The following is a 24329-nucleotide window of genomic DNA, read 5'->3' as shown; positions in this document are numbered from 1 at the left end:
AAACCCACGCAAACACGGGGGAGAATGTGCAAACTCCACACAGACAGTGACCCAGAGCCGGGATCGAACCTGGGACCTCGGCGCCGTGAGGCAACAGGGCTAACCCACTGTGCCACCGTGCTGCCCGAAGGGAGTTTTAATAATGGGAGTTGAGGAAATGGCTGAGGAACTGAACAGGTTTTTTGGGTCAGTCTTCACAGTGGAAGACACAAATAGCACGCCAGTGACTGATAGAAATGAAAATGAAATGAAAATCACTTATTGTCACGAGTTATGGATTGTTATCACTGAGGAGGTAGTGATGGGCAAGCTAATGGGGTAAAGGTAGACAAGTCTCCCGGCCGTGATGGAGTGCATCCCAGAGTGCTAAAAGAGGTGGCTAGGGAAATTGCAAATGCACTAGTGATAATTTACCAAAATGCACTAGACTCTGGGGTGGTCCTGGCGGATTGGAAATTAGTAAACGTGATACCACTGTGTGAAAAAGGAGGTAGGCAGAGAGCGGGTAATTATAGTCCAGTGAGCTTAACTTCAGTAGTAGGGAAGATGCTGGAATCTGTCACCAAGGAAGAAATAGATGTCTGCGTGGGTTTCGCCCCCACAACCTAAAAATGTGCAGAGTAGGTGGATTGGCCACACTAAATTGCTCCTTAATTGGAAAAGATAATTGGGTAATCTAAATTTATTTTTAAAAAAAGGAAGAAATAGCGAGGCATCTTGATAGAAATTGTCCCATTGGGCAGACGCAGCATGGGTTCATAAAGGGCAAGTCGTGCCTAACTAATTTAGTGGGATTTTTTTGAGGACATTACCAGTGCAGTAGATAACGGGGAGCCAATGGATGTGGTATATCTGGATTTCCAGAAAGCCTTTGACAAGGTGCCGCACAAAAGGTTGCTGCATAAGACAAAGATGCATGGCATCAGGGGTAAAGTAGTAGCATGGATAGAGGATTGGTTAATTAATAGAAAGCAAAGAGTGTGGATTAATGGGTGTTTCTCTGGTTGGCAATCAGTAGCTAGTGGTTTCCCTCAGGGATCAGTGTTGGGCCCACAATCGTTCACAATTTACATCGATGATGTGGAGTTGGGAACCAAGGGCAATGTGTCCAAGTTCGCAGACGAAACAAAGATGAGTGGTAAAGCGAAAAGTGCAGAGGATACTGGAAGTCTGCAGAGGGATTTGGATAGGTTAAGTGAATGGGCTAGGGTCTGGCAGATGGAATACAATGTTGACAAATGTGAGGTTATCCATTTTGGTAGGAATAACAGCAAAAGGGATTATTATTTAAATGATAAAATATTAAAACATGCTGCTGTGTAGAGACCTGGGTGTACAAGTGCATGAGTTGCAAAAAGTTGGTTTACAGGTGCAACAGGTGATTAAGACGACAAATGGAATTTTGTCCTTCATTGCCAGAGGGATGGAGTTTAAGACTAGGGAGGTTATGCTGCAATTGTATAAGGTGTTAGTGAGGCCACGCCTGGAGTATTGTCTCCTTACTTGAGAAAGGACATACTGGCACTGGAGGATGTGCAGAGGAGATTCACTAGGTTAATCCCAGACCTGAAGGGGTTGGATTACGAGGAGAGGTTGAGTAGACTGGGACTGTCCTCGTTGGAATTTAGAAGGATGAGGGGGGGGGGGGGGGGGGGGGGGGGAATCTTATAGTACATATAAAATTATGAAGGGAATAGATAGAATAGATGCGGGCAGGTTGTTTCCACTGGCGCGTGAAGAACATAAGAACTAGGATCAGGAGTAGGCCATCTGGCCCCTCGAGCCTGCTCCGCGTGAAAGCACACCTAGGGGTCATAGCCTCAAAGTAAGGGGAAGTAGATTTAGGACTGAGTTTAGGAGGAACTTCTTCACCCAAAGGGTTGTGAATCTATGGAATTCCTTGCCCAGTGAAGCAGTTGAGGCTCCTTCATTAAATGTTTTTAAGATAAAGATAGATAGTTTTTTGAAGAATAAAGGGATTAAGGGTTATGGTGTACAGGCCGGAAAGTGGAGCTGAGTCCACAAAAGATCAGCCATGATCTCATTGAATGGTGGAGCAGGCTCGAGGGGCCAGATGGCCTACTCCTGCTCCTAGTTCTTAAAACACATGTTAAATACAAACATGAGAATTAATGTGAAAAGTTGACACCAGAAATGTGACAGTAGAAAACAAATCAGCAGATAGGAAGTACATGCACAGCCAAGATTTTTAATGCATTATGGAGTTATAAATGATTTGTGGAGTGCATGAAACAATGAGCCATTCGGCTCCAGACCAATTACAGCCTTGGGCTGGGCAAAACAGCTGAACTCCAGGGGCCGGTTAGCAATGACTATCCTCGACATTAAGACAGCATGTGAACTAGTGTGCCATCAAGGAGTCCTGGCAAAGGAAGATGGTTGAGGGTGAATCATGTTACCCCCAGGACATTGCTGTAGTTGTGCCCCTTGGGAACTGTTCTAGGCCCCAAAATCTTCTGCTGCTTCTCCCCCACCAACACTTAAAAGGAGAGATTGATGGTTGCGCATAGTCGGTATCCTCATCCAGCAAGGCCTCTACAACATTCAGGTTTAGGTTGATGAGTGGCAAGTAACATGCATGCCACACAAGTGCTGGGATGACCATCTCCAGCAAGAGGAAATCTAACCATCTCCACCTCACATTCAACAGCATTTGCACCACTGAATCGCTTACCATCAATGTCCATTGGCTGGAAACTTAACTTCATCAACCATATAATTAATAATCTTTAATAATCTGTATTGTCACAAGTAGGCTTACATTAACACTGCAATGAAGTTCCCCTAGTTGTCACATTGCGACGCCTGTTTGGGTACACTGAGGGAGAATTCAGAATGTCAAATTCACCTAACAGCACGTCTTTCAGGACTTGTGGGAAAAAAATGGAGCACCCGGAGGAAACCCACGCAGACACAGGGAGAACGTGCAGATTCCGCAGTGACATAAGCCGGGAATCGAACCTCTGACCCTGGCGTAACCACAGTGCTACCGTGCCGCCCACGGTGGCTACAAGAGCAGGTTTAGAATTCTGTAGAGAGTAAATCAGCTGCTAACTCCTCAAAACATCCCCTGCAAAGTACCATAGGTCACTGCACTATTGGAAAAATGTGACTAGAGGGGTCCCAGAGTAGATTTAGGGGAATGCTGCTTGTACTGGAAAAATTTGGTTACAAGATAATATTGAACAGACTGGCATTTCCATTGGAATATTGGGTTTTATAAAATTAGAGTCTAGCTAGAGTGGATATCTTAATGCCCTCAGTTCCATAACCAGGGGACATAGATTTAGGGCAAGAGGCTTACAGGTGTTTCGATGGGTAAATATTTTCACTATGGGGATGTGGAGCTGCCTGAAAAGGTGGCAGAGCAAGAAATCCTTATAACATCGAAGAAGTACTTAGATATGCAGTGGAAGTGCTGTATCCTATAAGGCTACGGACTGAGGGCTGGAAGCAGGATCAAGCTGAATGGCTTCATTCAGCCAGCACAATGAGTTGAATGGCTTTCCTTTGTGTTGTAAATTTCTATGATTCTATAAATAAGGAATATTATGGAATATATTCCACTGACTGGATGAGTGCAGCTCTAACAACTTGACACCATTCAGGACAAAGCAGCCTGCTTGATCGACACCCCATCCACCAATTTAAACATCCACTCTGTTCACAGGCACAGAGGCAGCCATGTGTACCATCTACAAGAAACATTGCAGCAATTCACCAAGGCTACTACGACAGCACCTTCCAAACTTGCATCCTCTGCTACCTCGGACTAACAGCAGATGCATGGGAACACCAGCAAGTTCCCCTCCAAGCCGCACACCATTCTGCATTTGACTGTATCGTCATTCCTTCAGTCACTGGGTCAAAATCCTGGAACATCCTAACAGCACTGTGGGTATACCTACATCATATGGCAGCAAGAAAGCGGTACACCTCCACCCTCAAGAATTAGGGATGGGCAGCTAATGCTGGCCTTGTGCTCTATGCGCAACTCCTGCGAATGAACAAAAAAAATTGGGTTTGTTTTTCAAAATTATATTTGTATGTTGCAATCATGGTAACATTGAAGTAACCCAATTCAGGACTTGGTCCTGAATTATAGGGAGAATTGAAGAATATTAAGTGTACAGGGCAAATTCAAAATGTAATTATAGTTGCACAAAAAACAATTGTGCAAGCAACTTGCACAAATAAACAAACTGCCATATTAGCTGATGACCAGTTAAAAAATGTTTGGACTTAGCTTGTAGTAATTACACAATGTTTGCCAGTTTATTTCTGCCCTTCAGGAACTTTTGTATTACCTTTATCCTACTTCAGCATTACTCTGAAGTTTTGCCAATTCTGGATTCAATATTACTTATCAGCTATATTATTAAACGTTCATGCTCAAGAGATAAGAGTCTTGGGCTACAGCTAAACAAGTATTAAAGCTTGTGTCATCACTAGATATTTTGTGAAAGGAACATGCAAAAATGTCTTTCTATGTCCACTGGAACTGTGAAGAAACATCCAGCAATACAATAAAACTTTAGCTTTTCTCCTTCCAAATTTTGATTCTATCTAGCAAGGCTATTTGTATTTGTAAACACTGTAGGCTGGGTGCAGAGGTCTGTGGTAATAAGAGTTACAAACCAGAAACATATTGGCATGTTAAAGTACACTTCCTTAAATACAAGTGAACAGTGTTTAACATTCTTTCACCGCCATCAGTTTAGTGTATCACTCCCTTAAAAGGAGGGAATTAAAAAAAAAAAAATTTAAGTGCCCTGTTTCCCCCCCCCAAATAATGGGAACTTTAGCGTGGCCAATCCACCTACCCAGGACATCTTTGGGTTGTGATTTTGAGACAGGAGACAGAGGGAGAATGTGCGAACTCCACATGGATAGTGTCCCGGGGTGGGATTGAACCCAGGTCCTCGGCGCTGTGATGCACCAGTGCTAACCACTGCGCCACCCCATTAGGAGGGAAAGGTGAACAGTTGACACTATGTTGCTTTATGTTCAATGTAGAATTCAATGCAAAATTATTCAAATGATGCAGTATTACTCAATTTGGAGTATAACAGAACTATTTCTTTGTCAGTTACTTTAGTACCTAGAAATTTAGTTTGAAGTTCATGGTTTGGCAGAAAGTACTTACCAGAATGAGTAAATGTTGCTAGTATGAAAATGAAATGAAAATCGCTTATTGTCACAAGTAGGCTTAAAATGAAGTTACTGCGAAAAGCCCCTAGTCACCACATTCCAGCGCCTGTTCGGGGAGGCTGGTACAGGAATTGAACCGTGCTGCTGGCCTGCTTTCAAAGCCAGCAACTTAGCCCTGTGCTAAACCAGCCAGTATGGACTGAGTTGTCAAATTTCAGACCTTACCAGGAAGGCAAATGGAAGAACTAGAATGGTATGGCTCAATGATAATGGAATCACATTTTGGTTATAGAGAAGCCCAAAAGTTCCTCTTTCAGTTCTTCTAACAGGCATCCTGCAGAGGGAGTTTTGCGTTTTTCAAGTTCCTGCTAAATTATCAGTAGAGAACAACAGGAAACCATGCTTACCCAGTAAATAAGCTAATCAAGGTATGAAGATATTCTCTCATTTACCAGTTTATTTTACAATGGTTAGGAATCATTCTACAAGTTTAAGGCAGTTATACTTAGAATTTGATTTAGAAACTATACTCAGTTATAACATAAATTGTTAAGTGTTGTTAATATAAAAATGAAGACTAATTGTCATATCATGTTGGAATAGCAGTAATGATCAATCAACGCATTTGTGACAATATTGAATACATCTATATGATATTTATATTTTTCTTTAAAAAAAATTGTAATTCGGCCTTTGATAATCGTAAAAATGAATAAAGTTGGCAACCAAATATACAATAGTCTCAAAGACATTGGCAACTGAAGAAAATATTTTGGTTTTTGGAGAATCAAATACAAATGGCGTGCTATGCGGCATCACAGAGTTGGGTTTTCTGCACTGAAGTTTCTCTTTTCTGCTCAGATGTAGTGGCGCTGTTTTCTTCCAAAATACTTGTAACATCCTGGCTGTAAACCTTCTCCAAGGAGCCATGAAAGCTTTTTTCCTTTTTAGACTTGGTGTACACAGCCCTTGTTAATGCAACAATCATATAGCAGTTAGTTGTCATTTTTAAGTGCCAGAAGGCAGCTCTGCAGTAACTGCAAGTGTCCCTGTGGAAAAGAAAATAAATCACTTTGCTAGAACCGTGAGGAAATGAAATATCTGGTGTGATGCAATCATGCAGGGTCGGAATATAAATGTTGCTCAAAGGTTAGGCAACACTTTGTGCTATTCACTTACAAAGTACAGTTTTATGTTGCTTTAAGTACTTATAGCATTCAAGCCGTTTAGATAACAAGGAACCACGACTCATACAGATGTTTAAGGTCAGTATTCAAAGACAAGGGGGCGAACAAGCAAATTTGCTCTCAAAAAGTGCCCACAAAAGCCCTGAAAACTTCAACCAAGAGGACAACCAATGAGGGAACCACCATCGCCATATGTAGAAGGGACAATCTGCGAGGAGCTGCCCCTCCAATGTGTCTTCCCAATGTGTACCGCTGATAGGCTCAGCTAGGTGCATGCCTGTACGCTCACGCAACATGTGTGGTGAGACTGGCCAAAGAGGCTGCAAAGGGGACAGAACTACTTAAAGCCAGGTGGACCCAGAGGATCCTGGCCAGTGTCTTTGGTATCCTTGATGTTTCACTGGAGTGACTGTCTGCTCGCCCGGTGCTGGTTATGGGACAAGCAGGCTGACAACTGAGACAGTTGAGTGATCAAGGTTGTGGTGAAGTAGAAGTGGGTGCCAACAATATGTGCGAGAATCTGATGCTGCCTTTAGGTGCTGTTGCCAAGGAGCAGTACACTGATGAAAAATAAGTGTGGGAGTCAGGACCAGAACCTTGGGGGACCAGAGAAGTAATGGTGCAGGAGTGAGGAGAAGCCATTGCAGGAGATTCTTTGGCTACAACTGGATAGCTAAGAGTTGAACCAGGAAAAGGCAGTTGGCTCAGCTGGGTAGTGGAGGAGAGGTGTTGTAGCATGATGGTGTAGATTTGTCAGAGTGAAACAAGGCCGAATGCTTAACTCTGGGAATTTGATGTGAGGAGGGAGATGCTGTTTGGTCCTTGCGTTGTAAGTTTGAAAAATGTTAAATATCAACACATTTAAAGTAAGCTCTACATTTAAGGATTTTAAATGGATATAATACTTCAAAAACATTACCTTAGAATGCTTTAGTTCCAATTCTGCCAATTCTACAAGATTTTTTCGAAATGCTGCAACTCTTCGAGTTTTGAAATCTATAAGCTCTAGGAACAAAGATGAATTATCAAGGCTACATAATCTCAGGGAAGACATATCTTTAATTGCTAAGACAACTAATGACAGATGCTCAAATGCAGTGTTCTTCAAAGTCGGGGGCGCAACCCGCGTCGGTGGGTCGCGGAGCCGTTGTCCATGCGCTCCCAAACGCACAAATCCCCGCGCAGCTGCCGGCTTTTCATACCGCCGGCTGCAAGTGGCCACGAACATGTTAAAAAAACATTTTTCGGCCGCACTATGCATGCGCGCACAAACCGGGCACGCATGCGTAGTGCGGCCGCTATTTTTTTTTAATAAATTTAATTATCCATTTATTTTTTCCAATTAAGGGGCAATTTAGTGTGGCCAATCCACCTATTCTGCACATTTTTGGGTTGTGGGGGCGAAACCCACGCAGACACGGGGAGAATGTGCAAAATCCACACGGACAGTGACCCAGAGCCGGGATCGAACCTGGGACCTCAGTGCCGTGAGGCGGTTGTGCTAACCACTAGGCCACCGTGCTGCCCCTTGGCCGCTATTTTTTAAAGAACGGTTGCAGCTGTTTGTTTTACAAGTTCTGCAGTGGTTTTTATTCATTTAATTTTTATTTTTTTCATTTATTTTATTAATTTTGTTTTGTTTTACAAGTCCGGGGGGGGGGTTTATTCATTTTTTTCATTTATTTTACTCATTTTATTTTTTTTCACAAGTTCGGAGTTGTTTGATAAAATTTTACAGGAAAAAAATTCAGAACTTTGGACAGATGGAGACTCCATACTTTTCGACACCGGAAGGCTTCACCTTCATCTAACAGGTTACATTGGGGGAACATGTACGAGGGCCAAAGGGACCCAAAACCATTTCTTCTATTTTTGTCAGCAGCAAACAAGGCAAGAGAAAATGGTGGGTTGCGGAGGTCAGCCGACGTGGGTCGCAAAGGTCGGGCGGGTTGGTAAAAATGGTTCCCCGGAAAAAAAGTTTGAAGAACACTGCTCAAATGCATATTCCATTCCTGATTTGTCCAATTACTCCCAAATAATCTGTAAGATATGATCATTATGTCATCAATAAAGGCACCGTGATCTGTTGGCAAAGGAAGGTTGGGGGGGATGTGTGGTGGTGATGGGTGCTCCCCAGCTTCCCACCACCATGCCATCTTAACAGTGACAGAAAAGGTAGAGACAGCCCTCCTGTTTCGAAGCTAATTAGGTCATGAAAGTGGAAAATGAGGAACCCTTTTCTGACTGCTGCATTTTATCAGCACCATGTGGGCCCTCTGCCACATTGGGAGAACGCCTGGTGGCCTCCCTGTAGGCTTTTGGTTGCAAGGGGTGGAGAGGCGTGGGGGAGTGCCTCTTATTCAGGCATTTTGATCTTTTGGACAACCCCATGGCAAATCCCCAACAGCCCTTTACGCTGCTCCACTACTCAATTGATAGCCCAGAGAATAATATTGACAACTCTCTTCTAAGCAGCTCAACAACCACATGCAAAACATTCAATGGTCACAGAAAATATTCCTTATAAATGGTACTTCTGAAATTTTATGATAGTAAATCATTTACCTTGTTTTGCTGACTCTGAAAGTTTCTCAAATTTCTGACAACATAACTGCTGATTGGTCTCAGATTGAAGCACATCTTTATTCTTTGCTCTTGATTTATCCAGTAGTTTATTTGCGTTTTCATAATCCACTAATGACCTTGCTCGTCTATAAAGGAGGTCCTATGTACAAAGTCAGACAGCTTGAATAATTTTATTTTAAAACAGCGTATACAAAGTTCATGAAAATTACACAAGATTATAAGGTGTTTCAGAGGATAAATGCCTCAACTTTGTGTCGCAAGCTGATACAGTTTAAGGTGGTGTATTGGGCACACCTGACAAAGTCAAGGATGAGCCGACTGTTTGAGGGATGGAGGATATCTGTGAGCATTTGGGAGGAATGGGGGGGGGGGGGGAAATTTGCACATAGATGTAGAGCCTGGTCCCCGGGAAGCGATATTCGGGACGTGGACTGGCCGGAGCTGCATCGGGTGCGGGGGCAGATGTCTTAGCTTTTGCCTCACTAATCGCTCGCAGGCGGGTCTTGCTGGGGTGTAGGTCAGCTTCTCCCCCCCCCCCCCCCCCCCCCCCCCGTGCCTCGGCATGGCGGGGGTACCTGCTGGAGTTATTAGCCCTGGAGAAGGTGAAATTTCGCATTTTGGAGAGTTGGCTTTGTTGATTGCTGAGGGAGAGGTGGGTTTATTATTGTTGTAAAATGTAAAAAGTTGAAAATTTGGAATAACAAATACTTTTCTTTTAAAAATGGAAGCACAGAGAGTCTTCCCATCCAGCTGACAACAGTGGAGAAGGGCGGTGGAGGTGAACTATATCAAAGGTTGCAGACATGTCGAGAAGGATGAAGAAGGAAAGTTTACTTGTCACAGTCACATGGGATGTAATTTGGATTTTGCTACTGAGGGAAGGATGGAATCTTGATTGGATAGATTTACACGAGTACCGGGGAAGATAAGAGCAGATTTCAGTGGCGATAACACGCTAAAGACTGTTTGAGAAGAAAGGGATTGGAAATGGGACAGTGCTTTGCAAGGACTGTGGGGGTCAAAGATTATTTATTTTTGAGATGGGCGGTGACGCCAGATATAAAGAAGGACACAACACCTGAAGAGAGAACCACTTACAATATCACCTAACATGGGAGTCTGGAGGGAAAGTTTGGTGTCAACAGTTTAGTGGGGTTTTTTTTGTTAATAAATTCAGAGTACCCAATTATTTTTTCCAATTAAGGGGCAATTTAGCGTAGCCAATCCACCTATCATGCACATCTTTGGGTTGTGGGGGTGAAACCCGCGCAGACATGGGGAGAATGTGCAAACTCCTCACGAACAGTGACCCAGGGCCGGGATTCGAACCCGGGTCCTCAGCGTCGTAGGCAGCAATGCTAACCACTGTGCCACCGTGCCGCCCAGTTTAGTGGGATTAGGAACAAATGGTGAGTCTTACTGTCAAAACAAGTTCAGAGGGGGTATGATACAGATAGGAGAAAAACTAGAGTAAAGATAAGAGTTCAGGGATGGGTAGGAGGGAGTATTAAATTAAGTTTGATCATTGAGGGGGCTGCAGCAGAATCAATTACCAGTTGTCTCAATCTTAGAAACTATGAAGTCAACTTGTTGTTGTAGAGGATGCAAGAGTGGAGGGGGACTTAAGAAGATGGTCTGCAATAAAGAAGCGAGGAGCTAGCTTCGCATTCCAGGGATATCCTGGAATAATTAGGATTATTCCAAGAGAACACAAGAGGTCCAGCCAAATCTCATGGTGGACTGCCACAAATATCCTTTCATCCTTGGACCAAAGGGAGCAGAAAAAGGGGCTGTACCAGAGGGATCGGCCAATGTGAGACAGAGTAATGACTTCCTAGGAACTTGGACCTCAAAGTTGGAGGTGAGGGCGTGATGAGTAAATTAGTAGCTGAAGAAATGCTGTAGCAAACGGGTCAAAGGTTGGATAGAATTTTGAAAAAGGTGCAGTTGTAAGTGAATTGAGGCTAGCTGTTTTCCATAGATACAGGAGATGGTAGGGTTGGGACATAGAAAGAGGATGTGGCTGGTGAGTGATACAAGCAGGAGGTCAGAAATGGCTTCATCTGTAATCGATACAGTGGGGCCAGCAAAACCAAGTACAATGACAAGGTCAAGGGCAGCTGTGATTACAAGTTTATGTCCTTTAGATAACTTCATTTACTTTCCTTTGTGGGACCAGAAAAGTGCAGAATGTTCAATCTTCCAGAGACCAGCAACCATTTCCTACTCATTCCAAGCAAGAAGTGGACTAATGGCACCTTAATGAGGCTTGGTGGTTAAAATCATTGTGGTCTCATACTACTATGGGTGTTCAGGAAATTGACTGAAACTGGCGGTTTCCCACCAGCAGCCAAAATTAGTCTCCCCTTTGAATCTGTGATCATCCTGATCTGTACAACTCACTGGTTAAACCTGCTGAGAACATCAAGGAAACATCCTGAAAAAAGCATCAGAAATTACCAAATTTTATAAAAACAGCTACTGGTTAAAAAATAATTTACCTTACCAGCTTGCGATTCCCTTAAGTAATACCTCAAAAGATCAGAAAGTTTCAGGTCTTCATCTGCTGACACTCGTGCTTCTATTTTCTGGAAATGAAATGCAAGAAATCAATACAAAATGATAGCAATCTGCACATGTTGGATCGAGAGAAAGTTGGACCAAACCATCTAATGCTAAAATCACCAGCCTATGTTTTTTTCAAAAACGTTTATACAGAATAGTTTAACTAAGCTGAATGCTTAAAAGATGTTCATGCATATTTGTCAAATAAGTAATGGTAGCTAATCTTTTGTACCCATTTCTGATAAATGGATAACTACACAAATGCTTACTTTGACTTTTTGAATAAAAACAATTTAGAAATATTCTGAAAACTCCTGCAGTGAAATACCAAGTTCTCAAATATTGTATATTTTCAGAAAAACACACTTTTCAATTCACTGTATTCTTCAAAATGGAAAAAAAAATGTTCTGGTTATAATTTTAGCACAGAATGTTACTTGTTTGAAAAATCAAGCAGAATGTGATTACATAGCAAATTCTTCCTTATAATAGCCAAGGTAAAAAGTAACAAATGTAAAAATGTCAATGAGGCAAATGTACGGTAACTAAATAAATGTAGTTGATTTTTTTCACCAATGTACTAAGATGTGCAGGTTGGGTGGATTGGCCATGCTAAATTGTCCCTTTGTGTCCAAAGGTTGCCTAAATTGCCCAAAGTTAGGTCGGGTTATGGGCTTATGTAGGATGTTCTTTCAGAGACTCGATGGGCTAAATGACCTCCTTCTGCACTGTGGAGATTCTAGATTCTACTAGTTTGAGTTCGAGATATTCTCAGATATCAAGGCAAAATTATAGAAATTCCAGTCCAGGAGACTATCACACCTACATCAATGTTAATGCTTCACCTGGAGCCATTTCCTTCAAACATATTTTCCCCCTATATGCTTCAGTCCACCATGTTCAGACGATTATTCCTCCAGGTTTGTAGTCAAAACTCATGAATACAAAAACTTAATAGTGAAATAAATTTAATGATTGCTCACAGCCTCATATCACAAGCAGTTTGTGTCCACAAACTGCACATTGGTAGTTTGTAGGTTAGTATCTATAATTTCCAATAAAGTACGGTCCTAGAAGCAGCAGGAAGTCAAAGGGAAGATTGCCCAGCTTGGTGCTTACAGTCCACACTGGTGCCACATATAGGGAAATTGTGCAACTCCAGAATGTGATTTTCTGTCCATTAAAACTAGAACATTTATTCTGTAATTTGATCGACCAACACATCTAGTACCTTCCCCCTCTTTGAAGATCTGAATATGTTCCAACTTCTTTAAAATGCTTATTGACTTCCAAAGTTTTTCATCAAGTTATCCTTTTTCTTCCCCCCCCCCCTCAGCCTCTGCAATGAGTACCTTAATCTCCTCACTACTTTCAATCTCCTTCTCAACTCTTTCCTGCAAGTTCATTATGCTCTTATTCACCCTCAATTGACTTCCAGATAAACTCCTAACTATATTCACTGTCACACCCTAGATCTGGTCAACCCCTCACTCTCTCTATACTCCCATGGTCTTGATCATCAACCACTTATCTATAACCATATCATCCACTAAGCACATTAGTCATCTGCCTTCTAATCCCTTACAGCAAAACCCCCAAGTTATTTACAATTGTACCGTTGACTCACAATTTGCTTAATTTTTGGCATTTGATTCACTGCAATACTTCTGCAGCTTTCAATTTCTCCTCTATTAACTCACCTCCACCTTTGATAACCTTATCCCTATAAAAACTTTTGCTTTCCACATGATAAATTGCCCTTAGTGTTCAAAAAGGTTAGATGGGGTTACTGGGTTATGGGGGTAGAGTGAAAGTGTGGGCTTGGGTAGGGAGCACTCTCCAAGGGCCAGTGCAGACTCGATAGGCCAAATGGTATCCTACTGTATTGTAAACTCTATGATTCTATGATCTGGGTCATTCACACTGATACCGAATCATTATCACTGCCTCAAATCCAAGGGGTACCGGCTTCAATATTTCTAATGTACAACTAGTTTAGCCAGATTTGACTGGAGTACATCATGCACAATTGGGCCTCACTTTCCACCACCAAAATCACCACAACTTCAGGATCATATTGTGAAGATGCCGGCGTTGGACTGGGGTTGGGGGGGGGCACAGTAAGAAGTCTTACAACACCAGGTTTAAGTCCAACAGGTTTGGAGTCACTGGCTTTCAGAGCGCAGCTCCTTCATCAGGTGCACTCACCTGATGAAGGTCTAACCCCATATCATTCCCAGTATGTTTTCGCCCCTTTAATTTCACCAACCTCCTCCCAGCTGATACAAGTTCACTCTCAACTGTTGCCATTTTCACCTCCATTAGACAATTCTGGCCTCCCTTCCTTCATGCTCCATAAACTTCAGCACATTCAAACTGCGTGCTCTAAGCCTCACTCTTCCATCACCCCTGACTTTACTGACCTATAATGGTTCACGATCTCCCACTATTACACATTTAAAATTTTCATCCTCATCTTTAAATCTCTTCATGGTCTCACCCACCCTTAATGCTACAACAACCCACCTCCCCCAAACTCTTCATTCTTCTGACTTTGCACTTCCCCCTTCGCTCACCACTGATTGCCATGTCTTTAGCTATCCTGGCCCCACACTCTGCAGTTCCCTTCCTAAACCCCTCTTCCATATTTCCTCCTCCTAGATTCTCCTGGGGAAAAAAATACTTAAATCAAGCTCTTGGTTAGCCTTCCTCCCTTGGTTCGATGTTCATTTTACCCTAACACCCATATAAAACACAGAGCATTTTTTTGGCATGTTGCTGTAGAGATGTTGTTGTACATCTACACCAATGCTGAACAAGGTGGTAATAGGCTTATGGACAAACACGTAGGAAAGAAAGTTCAGCTAAATTTCAAAATTTGGGAAGTTAGTCAAACTAGATGCATGCAAGTCAAAATTGACATACCCTTGTTTTTTCAAATAACTCTGATACCTTCAAGAAAAATCTGAAACAAAATTATGAACATATTACCAAACCGTAACGTCCTTTTGTCAAAAACAATATATGGTACTTAATGAGAAAAGCAAATTTATTAAATTGACCATTCCAAAAAATGCACTTTAGAAGTTACTATTCAAAACTAAGACAATTGTGTGGCCCACAAGGTCAAACCCTCATCTCAACACTTTCCAGACTTGGCTCTTACAGCTCTAAGTAGAATGATTTTGGCTAGTCTTAATCCAATGGTCACAAATTCATATCACAAAACTGTTTGCAGCATGGCTGTTGTTGGAAGCAGCAATGTCACACGATGCAAAAGGGAACCAGAGTCTGGTTCACTGCTGAATGCTGGACAGCGTAGGGAAAAAACATTATTAATGCTATAATCAGGGCTGCAGTAGCATAGTGGTTAGCACAGTTGCTTTACAGCTTCAGGGTTCCAGGTTTGATTCCCGGCTTGGGTCACTGTCTGTGCGAGTCTGCACGTCATCTGTGTGGGTTTCCTCCGGTTTCCTCCCACAGTCCAAAGATGTGCAGATTAGATGGATTGGCCATGCTAAATTGCCCTTGGTGACCAAAAAGGTTAGTCAGTGTTACTGGGTTACGGGGATAGGGTGGAGGCATGGGCTGGTGCAGACTCAATGGGCCGAATGGCCTCCTTCTGCACTGTAAATTCTATGATTCTATGATAAATGATTCAGAAGTGAAGTACACAAATTGGTGGAAGTGGAAAGAATATTTAATTTCTGTGTCATCTAGATGGACAGACCTCTCAAAATACCAAATTCAAAATAAGTAAATACAGTATTATACATTTTAGTATGATCAAATAAACTCAATAGAAAAACCAATTCATAGACACATCTTTCAAATTGTTAACCCCCGATTGGCTATATTTGCGAGAAAATGTCGAAAATATATTAACTGCATTTATTAAATTGTGTCCTCTTTATTCAGCAGCAAATCAAAATGTGAACGCAATCATTTAGCTTTCATTATGCACTATCACCACAAAAAAATTTCAGAATCCATCTCAATCTTAAAATTTGTTAAAATGTATTGGCTGGTTACATTGTAACAATTTTGTCTGGATATTCCACAAAACAAAATTCCAACATACTTGTTAAAACCCATGGATTTTAATTCTCTCAAATCGTTATCTCTCATTTCTGTGGTACTACGATTATATCGAGAAAATAAAGGTCCTGAATTGATACTTTTAATGTACATTCTTATCCCTTAGAAACACAAAATAATTTGCGTTATTACACTCCTGTGACTCATGTAATAGTATTGATTTGCAATGATGGCTTTGCAATGGCTCTCTTGGGGAAAGGTTCTTTCTGTGCATTATGTAATAAACTTGTTCTCTGTAATTTATGACTTTATGGTTTAATTACACATAATGCACAGAGGAAATCTTGCCCTTTAGCTTGTAATTGCTTAATTCAACTGACTGAGGCTGTAATTGCTACAACAGATAGTGTGTGATCAAATCACCAGGTTCAAGAGACTACTGCAACCCAGTTGCGCTTAACTATCATAAGAACCTCTAATATGAATGTTGAACATGCACATTTGTACTGCAACTGATTAAAAAAAGATTGCAAACAAAAATTACAAAATATCAAATAGTCAGTGTCTAGTATGTGCAAGTGTAAGACACATTATTTGCTTTGTCTCCCTGTTCCATGTTAAATGTTTAGCACTATTAATTGTTACTATGAATTATAATTCTTTTCAGCAAAATATGTAGGGTCAGGGAACTACCTGTAAGCTAATCAAAAAAACATGAATTGTTCAAAATCGTAACATAAATAAATAATAGATTGAACGCTGGATTTCTCCCCCCCCTCCCCCCCCCTCCCCCCCTTTAATTCAGCAGTTCAAGGTCTGGAACAATGGAAAACTCCACAACTTGAAACGTACATTATATGCATTTGAGCTCCAATTGAACAACTAGAACATTGGATTCAGTGTCTGTAACCAGGATATTGTGAAACAACATAACATTTCTTCAGGATAAATTACCAAGAAAGATGATTAACACATCACAGATTTGAATCATAATGTTTAATTTTATGCAATAATACAAAAAAATTACATCGTGCTTCAAGTTTTTATTTGAATGTAGATCAATTCACTTTAGTGTACAATAAATGTTTTTATATTAAGAATGCTAAAATGGAATTTAAAAATACAGGACAATTGCAAAGCCAATGCTAAGCATGTTAAAAATCAGTGGATAAAGGACAATTAGTCCTTTGAAAGATTTGCCACGGTTTAAATGAAAATAAGATTTTTTGATTAACTGAACAGATTGTTTGCATCAGTTTTCACTTCTCAACAAGATACCATGGTCCCAGTAGTACAGGACAGGTATGAGACTGTAACTACATCTTTCCACTATTGATATACTAAAGATTGGATGCTCTGCAGAACCCAAGGTTTCTCAAATAAATGGGGAAGTGCACAAGTCAGACCAAATGAGAAGGCTGCAGGCGGAGTGAGAAGTTAAGCAAAAGAGCTTGTGTGGCAAATGCTATTTAACATGGACAAGTGCAGTGACTGTCAGAAATTAGAACTCTTGGAATCTTCACACAATGCAGGAGTACCTATTAAAGGTGCTGATCAATAAGTTGTTAAAGATGCACAATGTTAACTGGCTGCAAAGAAAGCAAATACATTTTTAAGCTGTACTACCAGGACCACTTAATTCAAAGAATCACATATTTAGGCGAGATAAGGATCTGGTAGGTTACTCTGTCCAGCTTTGGTTACTGCACATAGTGAAGGAACTCTAGAAAGACTGTTGAGGTTAAACGGATGGTATTAAATCTTAGACCCCATCACAACTTTCAGATTTAGCATGATTCAACGGTACAGGCCAATCTTAAGTTGCATACCGATGATGCAGAGCGCACCTCATACTGACCACACCTAGTTAAATGATAGCATGACCCAGGCACTAATATATTACTAGCCAGTGTATTATTGAATGTGCTGCCCTGTACATTTACCTCTTCAAAGAGGGGGCTGAAAAGCATGTGGAGATGAGACATAACCTCAAACCAACAAGCTTGTTTAGTTTACAAAGAAATGAACAGCAATTATAACAAATTCTTAACTTTGGTTATGGGATATTAATAAAGTTGCTTCCTTAGATCACAGTTGTTGTACTGCATGGTCACCGTATTTCAAGAAGCATGTGATCACATTAGAGAGGAACGATGTTGCCTGCAATGGAGAATTTTAGATGAGGAAAGATTGGGTAGGCTGGAGCTCTTCTTTGAAACAGAGGTGACTGCACGTGGATTTAATGGAAGCGTTAAAAATTATGGGCTGCCCAAATAAAGTAGATATAAAGGACATATTTCCATTAGCAGAGCAATCACTAACCAGAGTTAGTGGTTGCTCTGGTTAAAAGTAATTGTTGAAGGATGAGGACGACAGGTGAGGAGCAATTTTCTCCTAGAAGTTGGTACGGGCTTGAAACTAGCCACATGAAAAAGTGGTAGAGGCAGAAATTCTCACTGCATTTAAAAGACACTTTGATATACACTCTAGGTGCGGTAACCTGCAGAACACGGTCCAAAAACTGGAAGGTAAAATTAGACTGAATAGCTCTTCACAGCCAGAATCACAGAGCTGGGAGGCCTCTGTCCATGCTGTAAATCCTTCCAAGTTTCCTTGCATTTTCCTCTCGACGTAAACCCAATTTTGAGTTAATCCAAAGATTAGTTTTGACTATGTGCGTGTGCCGGGAGTTCCTTCTTTAAATAGCATATCAGAAGTTCGACCATATTCAGCCATCAACTGAAGTTATCTTAAATAAAACATCTTCCTTTTGTTCTGAGAACATTACTTCTCCCATCCAAAGTCCTAGCTGTGCAAATAGATGAAATGATGCCTGGCATGATGCCTGGAAAAATACTCAAATAATCGTCCTTTAGACCTAGCTTGAACGAGCTACACTGCGTGCAGTTTTAAATTAACTTTCAAAATTAGTTGTGTGGAGACAAAACCCAAGTAGCTGATTTAATGTTGAGGAAAATGCTGCGTGTAGCCTTAGAAGTTATCCCATCCTTATTTATCTTTTTTTTAAAAAAATTTAGATTACCCAATTATTTTTTCCAATTAAGGGGCAATTTAGTGTGGCCAATCCACCTACTCTGCATATTTTTGGGTTGTGGGGGCGAAACCCACGCAGACACAGGGAGAATGTGCAAACTCCACACGGACAGTGACCCAGAGCCGGGATCGAACCTGGGACCTCAGCGCCGTGAGGCGGTTGTGCTAACCACTAGGCCACCTTGCTGCCCCCCTTATTTATATCTTAACATTTCAGAAATATTAGAAGATTAGTGCAGGCATTACAGGTAAAATAAAAACCATTACAAGTCCTCAGCTAGAAGAAGAATTGGGTTATTTACTTTGGAATAACATGGAGGGAATTATAATTGAAGTTTTAAGATGAAGGAGCTGGATATAGTCTAATTTAAAAATGTTATTTAAAATGGATAGCGAGGGTAGGACTGGATGTTATGTCCATAAATTCAAAGGCAGAGTTAGATTATATGACAGTCATCAGTCTCTGGCACAAATGCTAGGACAGATTGGGTATAGAGTTGCTATTGTCGTGCACAAGAAATCTGACATATTCAGGGGCGAAGAGCACATTTCCAATGAAGTTGCAACTTTGTTGTGGTTGTGATAAATCATGGACAACCACAAGCTGCTGAAGTTTTGCTCCATTACATTGGTCACCAAGGAACACCCCAAACACCCCAGAGTTTTTTCCAGAATTGGCTGCTGTTTTATCTTCTTCCAGGGTTATCATTTTGTACAGTACATACATACCCTCCTTTCAGAGATTATGCAGTATAGCATGAAAATATGTCTCAAACAATTAACTCATTACATTATTACATAACTGTTAAACTTCAATGTCATGCAAGTTTAGTAGTCAATACATACAATACATACATTTTTGAATCATTACGGGGGGGGTTGTTGAAGAATAAACACATTAGATACATAGAGGAAATCTGGTCTGTAAAATTAGTTGAGACACAATCATCACATTATTGACTGAAGTTTATTCTCACCATCTATTTCCAGTTGTAAAATGTCATCTTAATTTCCATCACCTGCAGCCCCCACCACCATTGCTTCCAAATTCGCTAACGGTACCTACTCTGTGCGGAATACATCTCCAGATGCACTCGGTCACCTCACCTACGTGGTCCTCTTTTATCTGTGTCAGTTGGCTATTTCACTGTGGAGGGCATCGCAACCAAACCAGATCCTGCTCTCATCACACGTCATCTTTCCGACACCAGTCAGTGCAACAAGCAAAAGCAGGCATCATTGCTGACATTTTCCTTTCCATAGTCCAGTGAAATCAAAGCCAATTACAGCAACACAAATATTGCCTCAAATAAAGTGAGCTGCATGAGCAGAGCACAAAGTGTGAATTAAAGAAAACACATTCTACAGTTCTGACTTAATGTTCACTGGGACCATCAGAAAAACCTCCAAGTCATAATTCAAGCGATAATTCATTTAGAATACCTAGAAAAAAGTATTTTATAAATCTTACTTGCATAGATCTGTTGAGTCTTGTGTTCCTAAAGTGTGCAATGTTGAACTAATTCTACTATTGCCATCTGCCACATCTGTAAAGGAAAAGTATGCCGTGTACTACAGGAAGATAGCTCACATAAATGCAACAAAAATTGTTTTAGTGCCTGTTCAGCATGCATTATACATATAATGTATTGCCTCTTCCCTTCCACTCCAGTTACTGCATGACTCACCCAAGTCATTGTTCCTTTGCTAATCTTTCCCATCACTTTTTGTTTTAAAACTAAAATCCTTCCTCCATCCAGGTATTGATTTCAGCCTCAATGCTACTCAACAAGCACTATAACTAGTTCTGTGGGTGCATCTGCTATACTGTCACTTTTATACAGCTTTCGAACAATTGTGAAATAAATGACTACATAAAATTGGAATAGTATTTTTGTAACTAGCCAAATGTAAATGATAATTTTGTGGTAGTTGATGTCTGTATATTTATACAGATTTACCTACTAGTTCCCCAGGAACTGGAAAATTAGAAATGTTTGCAATACAAAGATTTGTTCAACAATTCAACATCCTCTATATCTCAATGGCATTGCTTCACATTGTAATCCCTCACAACAAAAACAGCTACTTACTCTTGTGCGATTTTGTCAATTTGTCTGCTTTGATTGCTGCATCCTTTATTCTGTTATTATATTCCAGAAGGAAGGTTTTCTCGTGTTCAAAGAAATCATCAACATCCTAAAAATATTTTCACAGCTATTTTAAAATCAACAATTTAATGCAGAATTAAAATACTTGGTTTGCTTAAACAGCAACCCAATAGATAAGTGCTCGCTTTAACACTGTTCAGGTCTAAATCTCAGTAGTAGCTGATCTTTGTCAGCTAACCAACGGGACCACATTGTAATTTTGTGACAGGAGATGTACCCTAACAAGTTTTGCTTTATGCAACAGCAACCAGATAATAAGTAGTCTAATGCAGTTTGTAAAAATAATAATGTGGCATTTACAGATTTCACATTTCTCATTAATACTTTTGTAGATGAATATATAATTTGCTTTATATAGCACCCTGAAATAAAGATCTAACAAAAGTCACAACAAAATGGCTGCCAAGTCAGAAAGGAAAAGGGATTGGAAGGGTGATTAAAAGTTTTGTCAAAGAGGTGGTTTTGAGAAGTTGGAAAAGGGGATTGCAAGATAGAGAATTTTACAGAAGACTTGCACAGCAGAATGCACTTGAACCAATAGTAAGGTTGGATGAAGGGATCTACAAGAGGCTGGATTCAGAGAAATGGAGCATATGGGAGAAGAAATAAGGCTAAATGAGATACCAGAGGTTGTATGCAGGGATTCCTAAACAACGATAATTTTAAATCGAATATTCTGCGAAACAATATACCTCAGTAAGGACAGAACATGACAATAAAGTCATGTGCTAGGTTTTCAAAACCTGGAGAAGTTAAGATGTGGAGATGCTGGCGTTAAGACTGGGGTGGGCACAGTAAGAAGTCTTACAACACCAGGTTAAAGCCCAACTGGTTTATTTCGAATCATTTGCTTTCAGATGAATCCTGAGGAAGGAGCTACTCTCCGAAAGCTAGTAATTCGAAACAAACCTGTTAGGCTTTAACCTGGTGTTGGAAGACCTCTTACTGGAGAAGTGAAAGTAGAGGCGAAAGTACTTTTCAGTTGTAGTTCAAGATTTAGCAAATCTTAGAGAAACTGTTAAACACACATTAGATTAACTATTAGATTAACTACAACATGAAATACAGAAATGTGGTTTAATTACTGGTTGTGAATTAATTTGACCATTTCATAATCTCTGACAATGTTTAAGTATTCTCTATTTCCACGACTCTGAATTTATAATTTTTCGACCTTTTAGTCAAACCTTGATGTAGCTAAATTCTCTCTCCTTTTTTCCTAGTCTATTGTAGTATATCTTCTTTATATGCAGCAGCTACCTCATTAGATAAAAATCTTCAAAAGGCCTGAAGCAATATTTCCACTAAAAAAGAGACAACAGACCTAAGGCAATCTTGTGGCAAAGCCAACCGTGTTGGTTATTATATAGAAGATCAATTTGAATACACACACATGTAAATATTTTAAGATAAAAAAATTAATTTGCACAAGAAACTGTAATGTATCTGTTTATACTCAAGATACAGATTAAACTCCCCAAACAATAATAACTCCATCTGTAAAGCACCTGTGATGCTGCCAATAGAATAATTCATTCAGGTTAACAAACGTCCAGCAAGCTACTTCTGGATTATTTTGCCAGCATCCTTGATATGTGCCAAGAGGCTATAGTGACTAAGCAAAGCTGAGGTTTTTATAACATTTTAAAACTGATACCTTGAATTTTCCTCAACTGTGCCATTACTAACACCGTTTAAGAAAAATATATTTTGAAAATCCACAACAGCATCAAGTGAAAATGAAGCAAATATACAAAAATTCCTTGAAAAAAAAAGACGAGATTTAAACTCCTTTCTCAAGCAACCTAGACTGTAGTTTGATAGATGAAATACGTTCAGTGCCTGAATTCTGACACTGGTATATAATATTTAACAGAAGGTAACTGGTTTTGTGACCTTGCTAAATGGATCTATATGGAATTGGATCTTACCTTTCCCCGAGCTGCAGGTAGGTGACAATCAAGGTGGTTGTTTTCTCCCAACTTGCTTCCTCTCCCAAATTGCCATTCTTATTCTTTAAGAAAGTTCCCTGCCCTTTTTTTGGTGAGATACTATTTTAACTCATAATTGATTCCCTCCTAACTAGCTCTGCCATATTTTAGTTTGCTGGACAACTTCTGGTCTCATTAGTATCCTGCTCTACTTTCTATGAGCCTCTCTCAATGGCATGTTCAAAAATTATCAATCAGCAAACCATCTGATATACACACACATTTCATTTTAACTGCTTTGCTTTCATGGGGGGAGATTTCTGCTTGGTCCTTAATTTGTGTATCTAGGATAGGCAAATCTTAGGAATGGATTGGCATGAAGCAGGGGTTTCCAATCACGGCTTGTGAGCCCCAGTGGAGTCAGGAGCTCCTCCCACTCCAAGGCAGCAATGATGATTGTGCACACTCTTGCTGTACAGTCCAGGGCTCGGCTCATTGGCACCATGACACACTCACACAAGTTCTGTTTTCTTGCTGTGCTTCGGAGAGAGCCTCCCAAAGAGCAAGCTTTGAAGCCCAATCAATACCTCCAGAGCCTGTAAAATGGGTTGTGAAAAACCACTGATACCGTTCTCACAACTTCACACCCCACAACTCTCACCAGTGACAATATTACAAATTAAACTTTCCATACAGATTTATCAATTTTCTTGGTCTTAAAAATACCAAAGCATTAACGCACCTTAACACCTGCAACAAGTACTTCATCAGCTGTCTTTACCATATTCTTAAAGAAATCTTCCAGTTTCTCCTTTTTATTTTTTCCACGAATACTCAGCTTATGAAACAAAATAAACATAATCTTAGCTAGTATGGTGGTTACAGAAGTACTCTTTCATATAAATAATTCAATTAACACTCCAGTTTTTATAACAAACATTTGCAATCTGTTATTTTCCTCAATTAAATTATACAAAGGTAGTTGAGAGCAAGGCAGAGGTTCAAGTTTAGCTCTGCTTATTTACGACACCTACATTATACTTCAAATGGAGAAAATAAGGGAAGCAATCCAAAAAGCACATTAAACAAGAGAATAAAATATGGATTGAAATAGCATGCTACTTTCCTAACTTTTCTAATCGTGTGCCAAAGATTAACATAATTGAATTGAAAATTAAAGCTGATAATGGTGGCATAGTGGCGCAGTGGTAAACACTGCTGCCTCACAGTGCTGAGGTCCCAGGTTCAATCCCGGGTCACTGTCCATGTGGAGTTTGCACATTCTCCCAGTGTTTGCGTCGGTCTCACCCCCAAAACCCGAAGATGTGCAGGGTAGCTGAATTGCCCCTTAATTGGGAAAAAAAGAATTGGGTACTCTAAATTTAAGGAAAAAAAAGAAAATGAAAGCTGATCACCTATTCTCGATGTAGACATACACACAATTCTACGGGGGATTGATGAATTCTCAATTCCCTCTGCTGTGGGAGGGAACCAAGAAGATATTGGGCACCTCACTAGAGGTACTAAGTATTTTATAATCAGGTATCTTAAGTCAATAAAAGGTGAGGGAGTAAACATGCAGAACCTTAATTTTCCCACTTTCCATCAATTCAATGTTTAGCCTG

The 24329-nt window shown here is 40.4% G+C and overlaps 1 protein-coding gene across 2 annotated transcripts in view; it reads right to left on the bottom strand.

Annotated features, from left to right (window-relative positions):
* Nucleotides 1-5609: 5609 nt before the first annotated feature.
* The window catches only part of snx6 (sorting nexin 6), a 39916-nt gene continuing 21196 nt past the window's right edge, over nt 5610-24329 (bottom strand). For both annotated transcript variants that reach the window (XM_038781054.1, XM_038781045.1), the window contains exons 7-14: nt 23447-23542; nt 20696-20801; nt 20074-20149; nt 14436-14475; nt 11447-11533; nt 8925-9084; nt 7279-7364; nt 5610-6221 (exon numbers count right to left, since the gene is read on the bottom strand). In XM_038781054.1, coding sequence (XP_038636982.1) covers nt 6168-6221; nt 7279-7364; nt 8925-9084; nt 11447-11533; nt 14436-14475; nt 20074-20149; nt 20696-20801; nt 23447-23542 — 705 coding nt within the window. In that variant the 3' untranslated portion in view covers nt 5610-6167. The remainder of the gene's footprint in view (nt 6222-7278; nt 7365-8924; nt 9085-11446; nt 11534-14435; nt 14476-20073; nt 20150-20695; nt 20802-23446; nt 23543-24329) is intronic.

The sequence above is a fragment of the Scyliorhinus canicula genome, chromosome 2 (assembly GCF_902713615.1).
Source record: "Scyliorhinus canicula chromosome 2, sScyCan1.1, whole genome shotgun sequence".
NCBI classification, from domain to species: Eukaryota; Metazoa; Chordata; class Chondrichthyes; order Carcharhiniformes; family Scyliorhinidae; genus Scyliorhinus; species Scyliorhinus canicula.
Note: the sequence above shows the minus strand (reverse complement) of the source record. Positions and strands in the feature narration are given on the sequence as shown.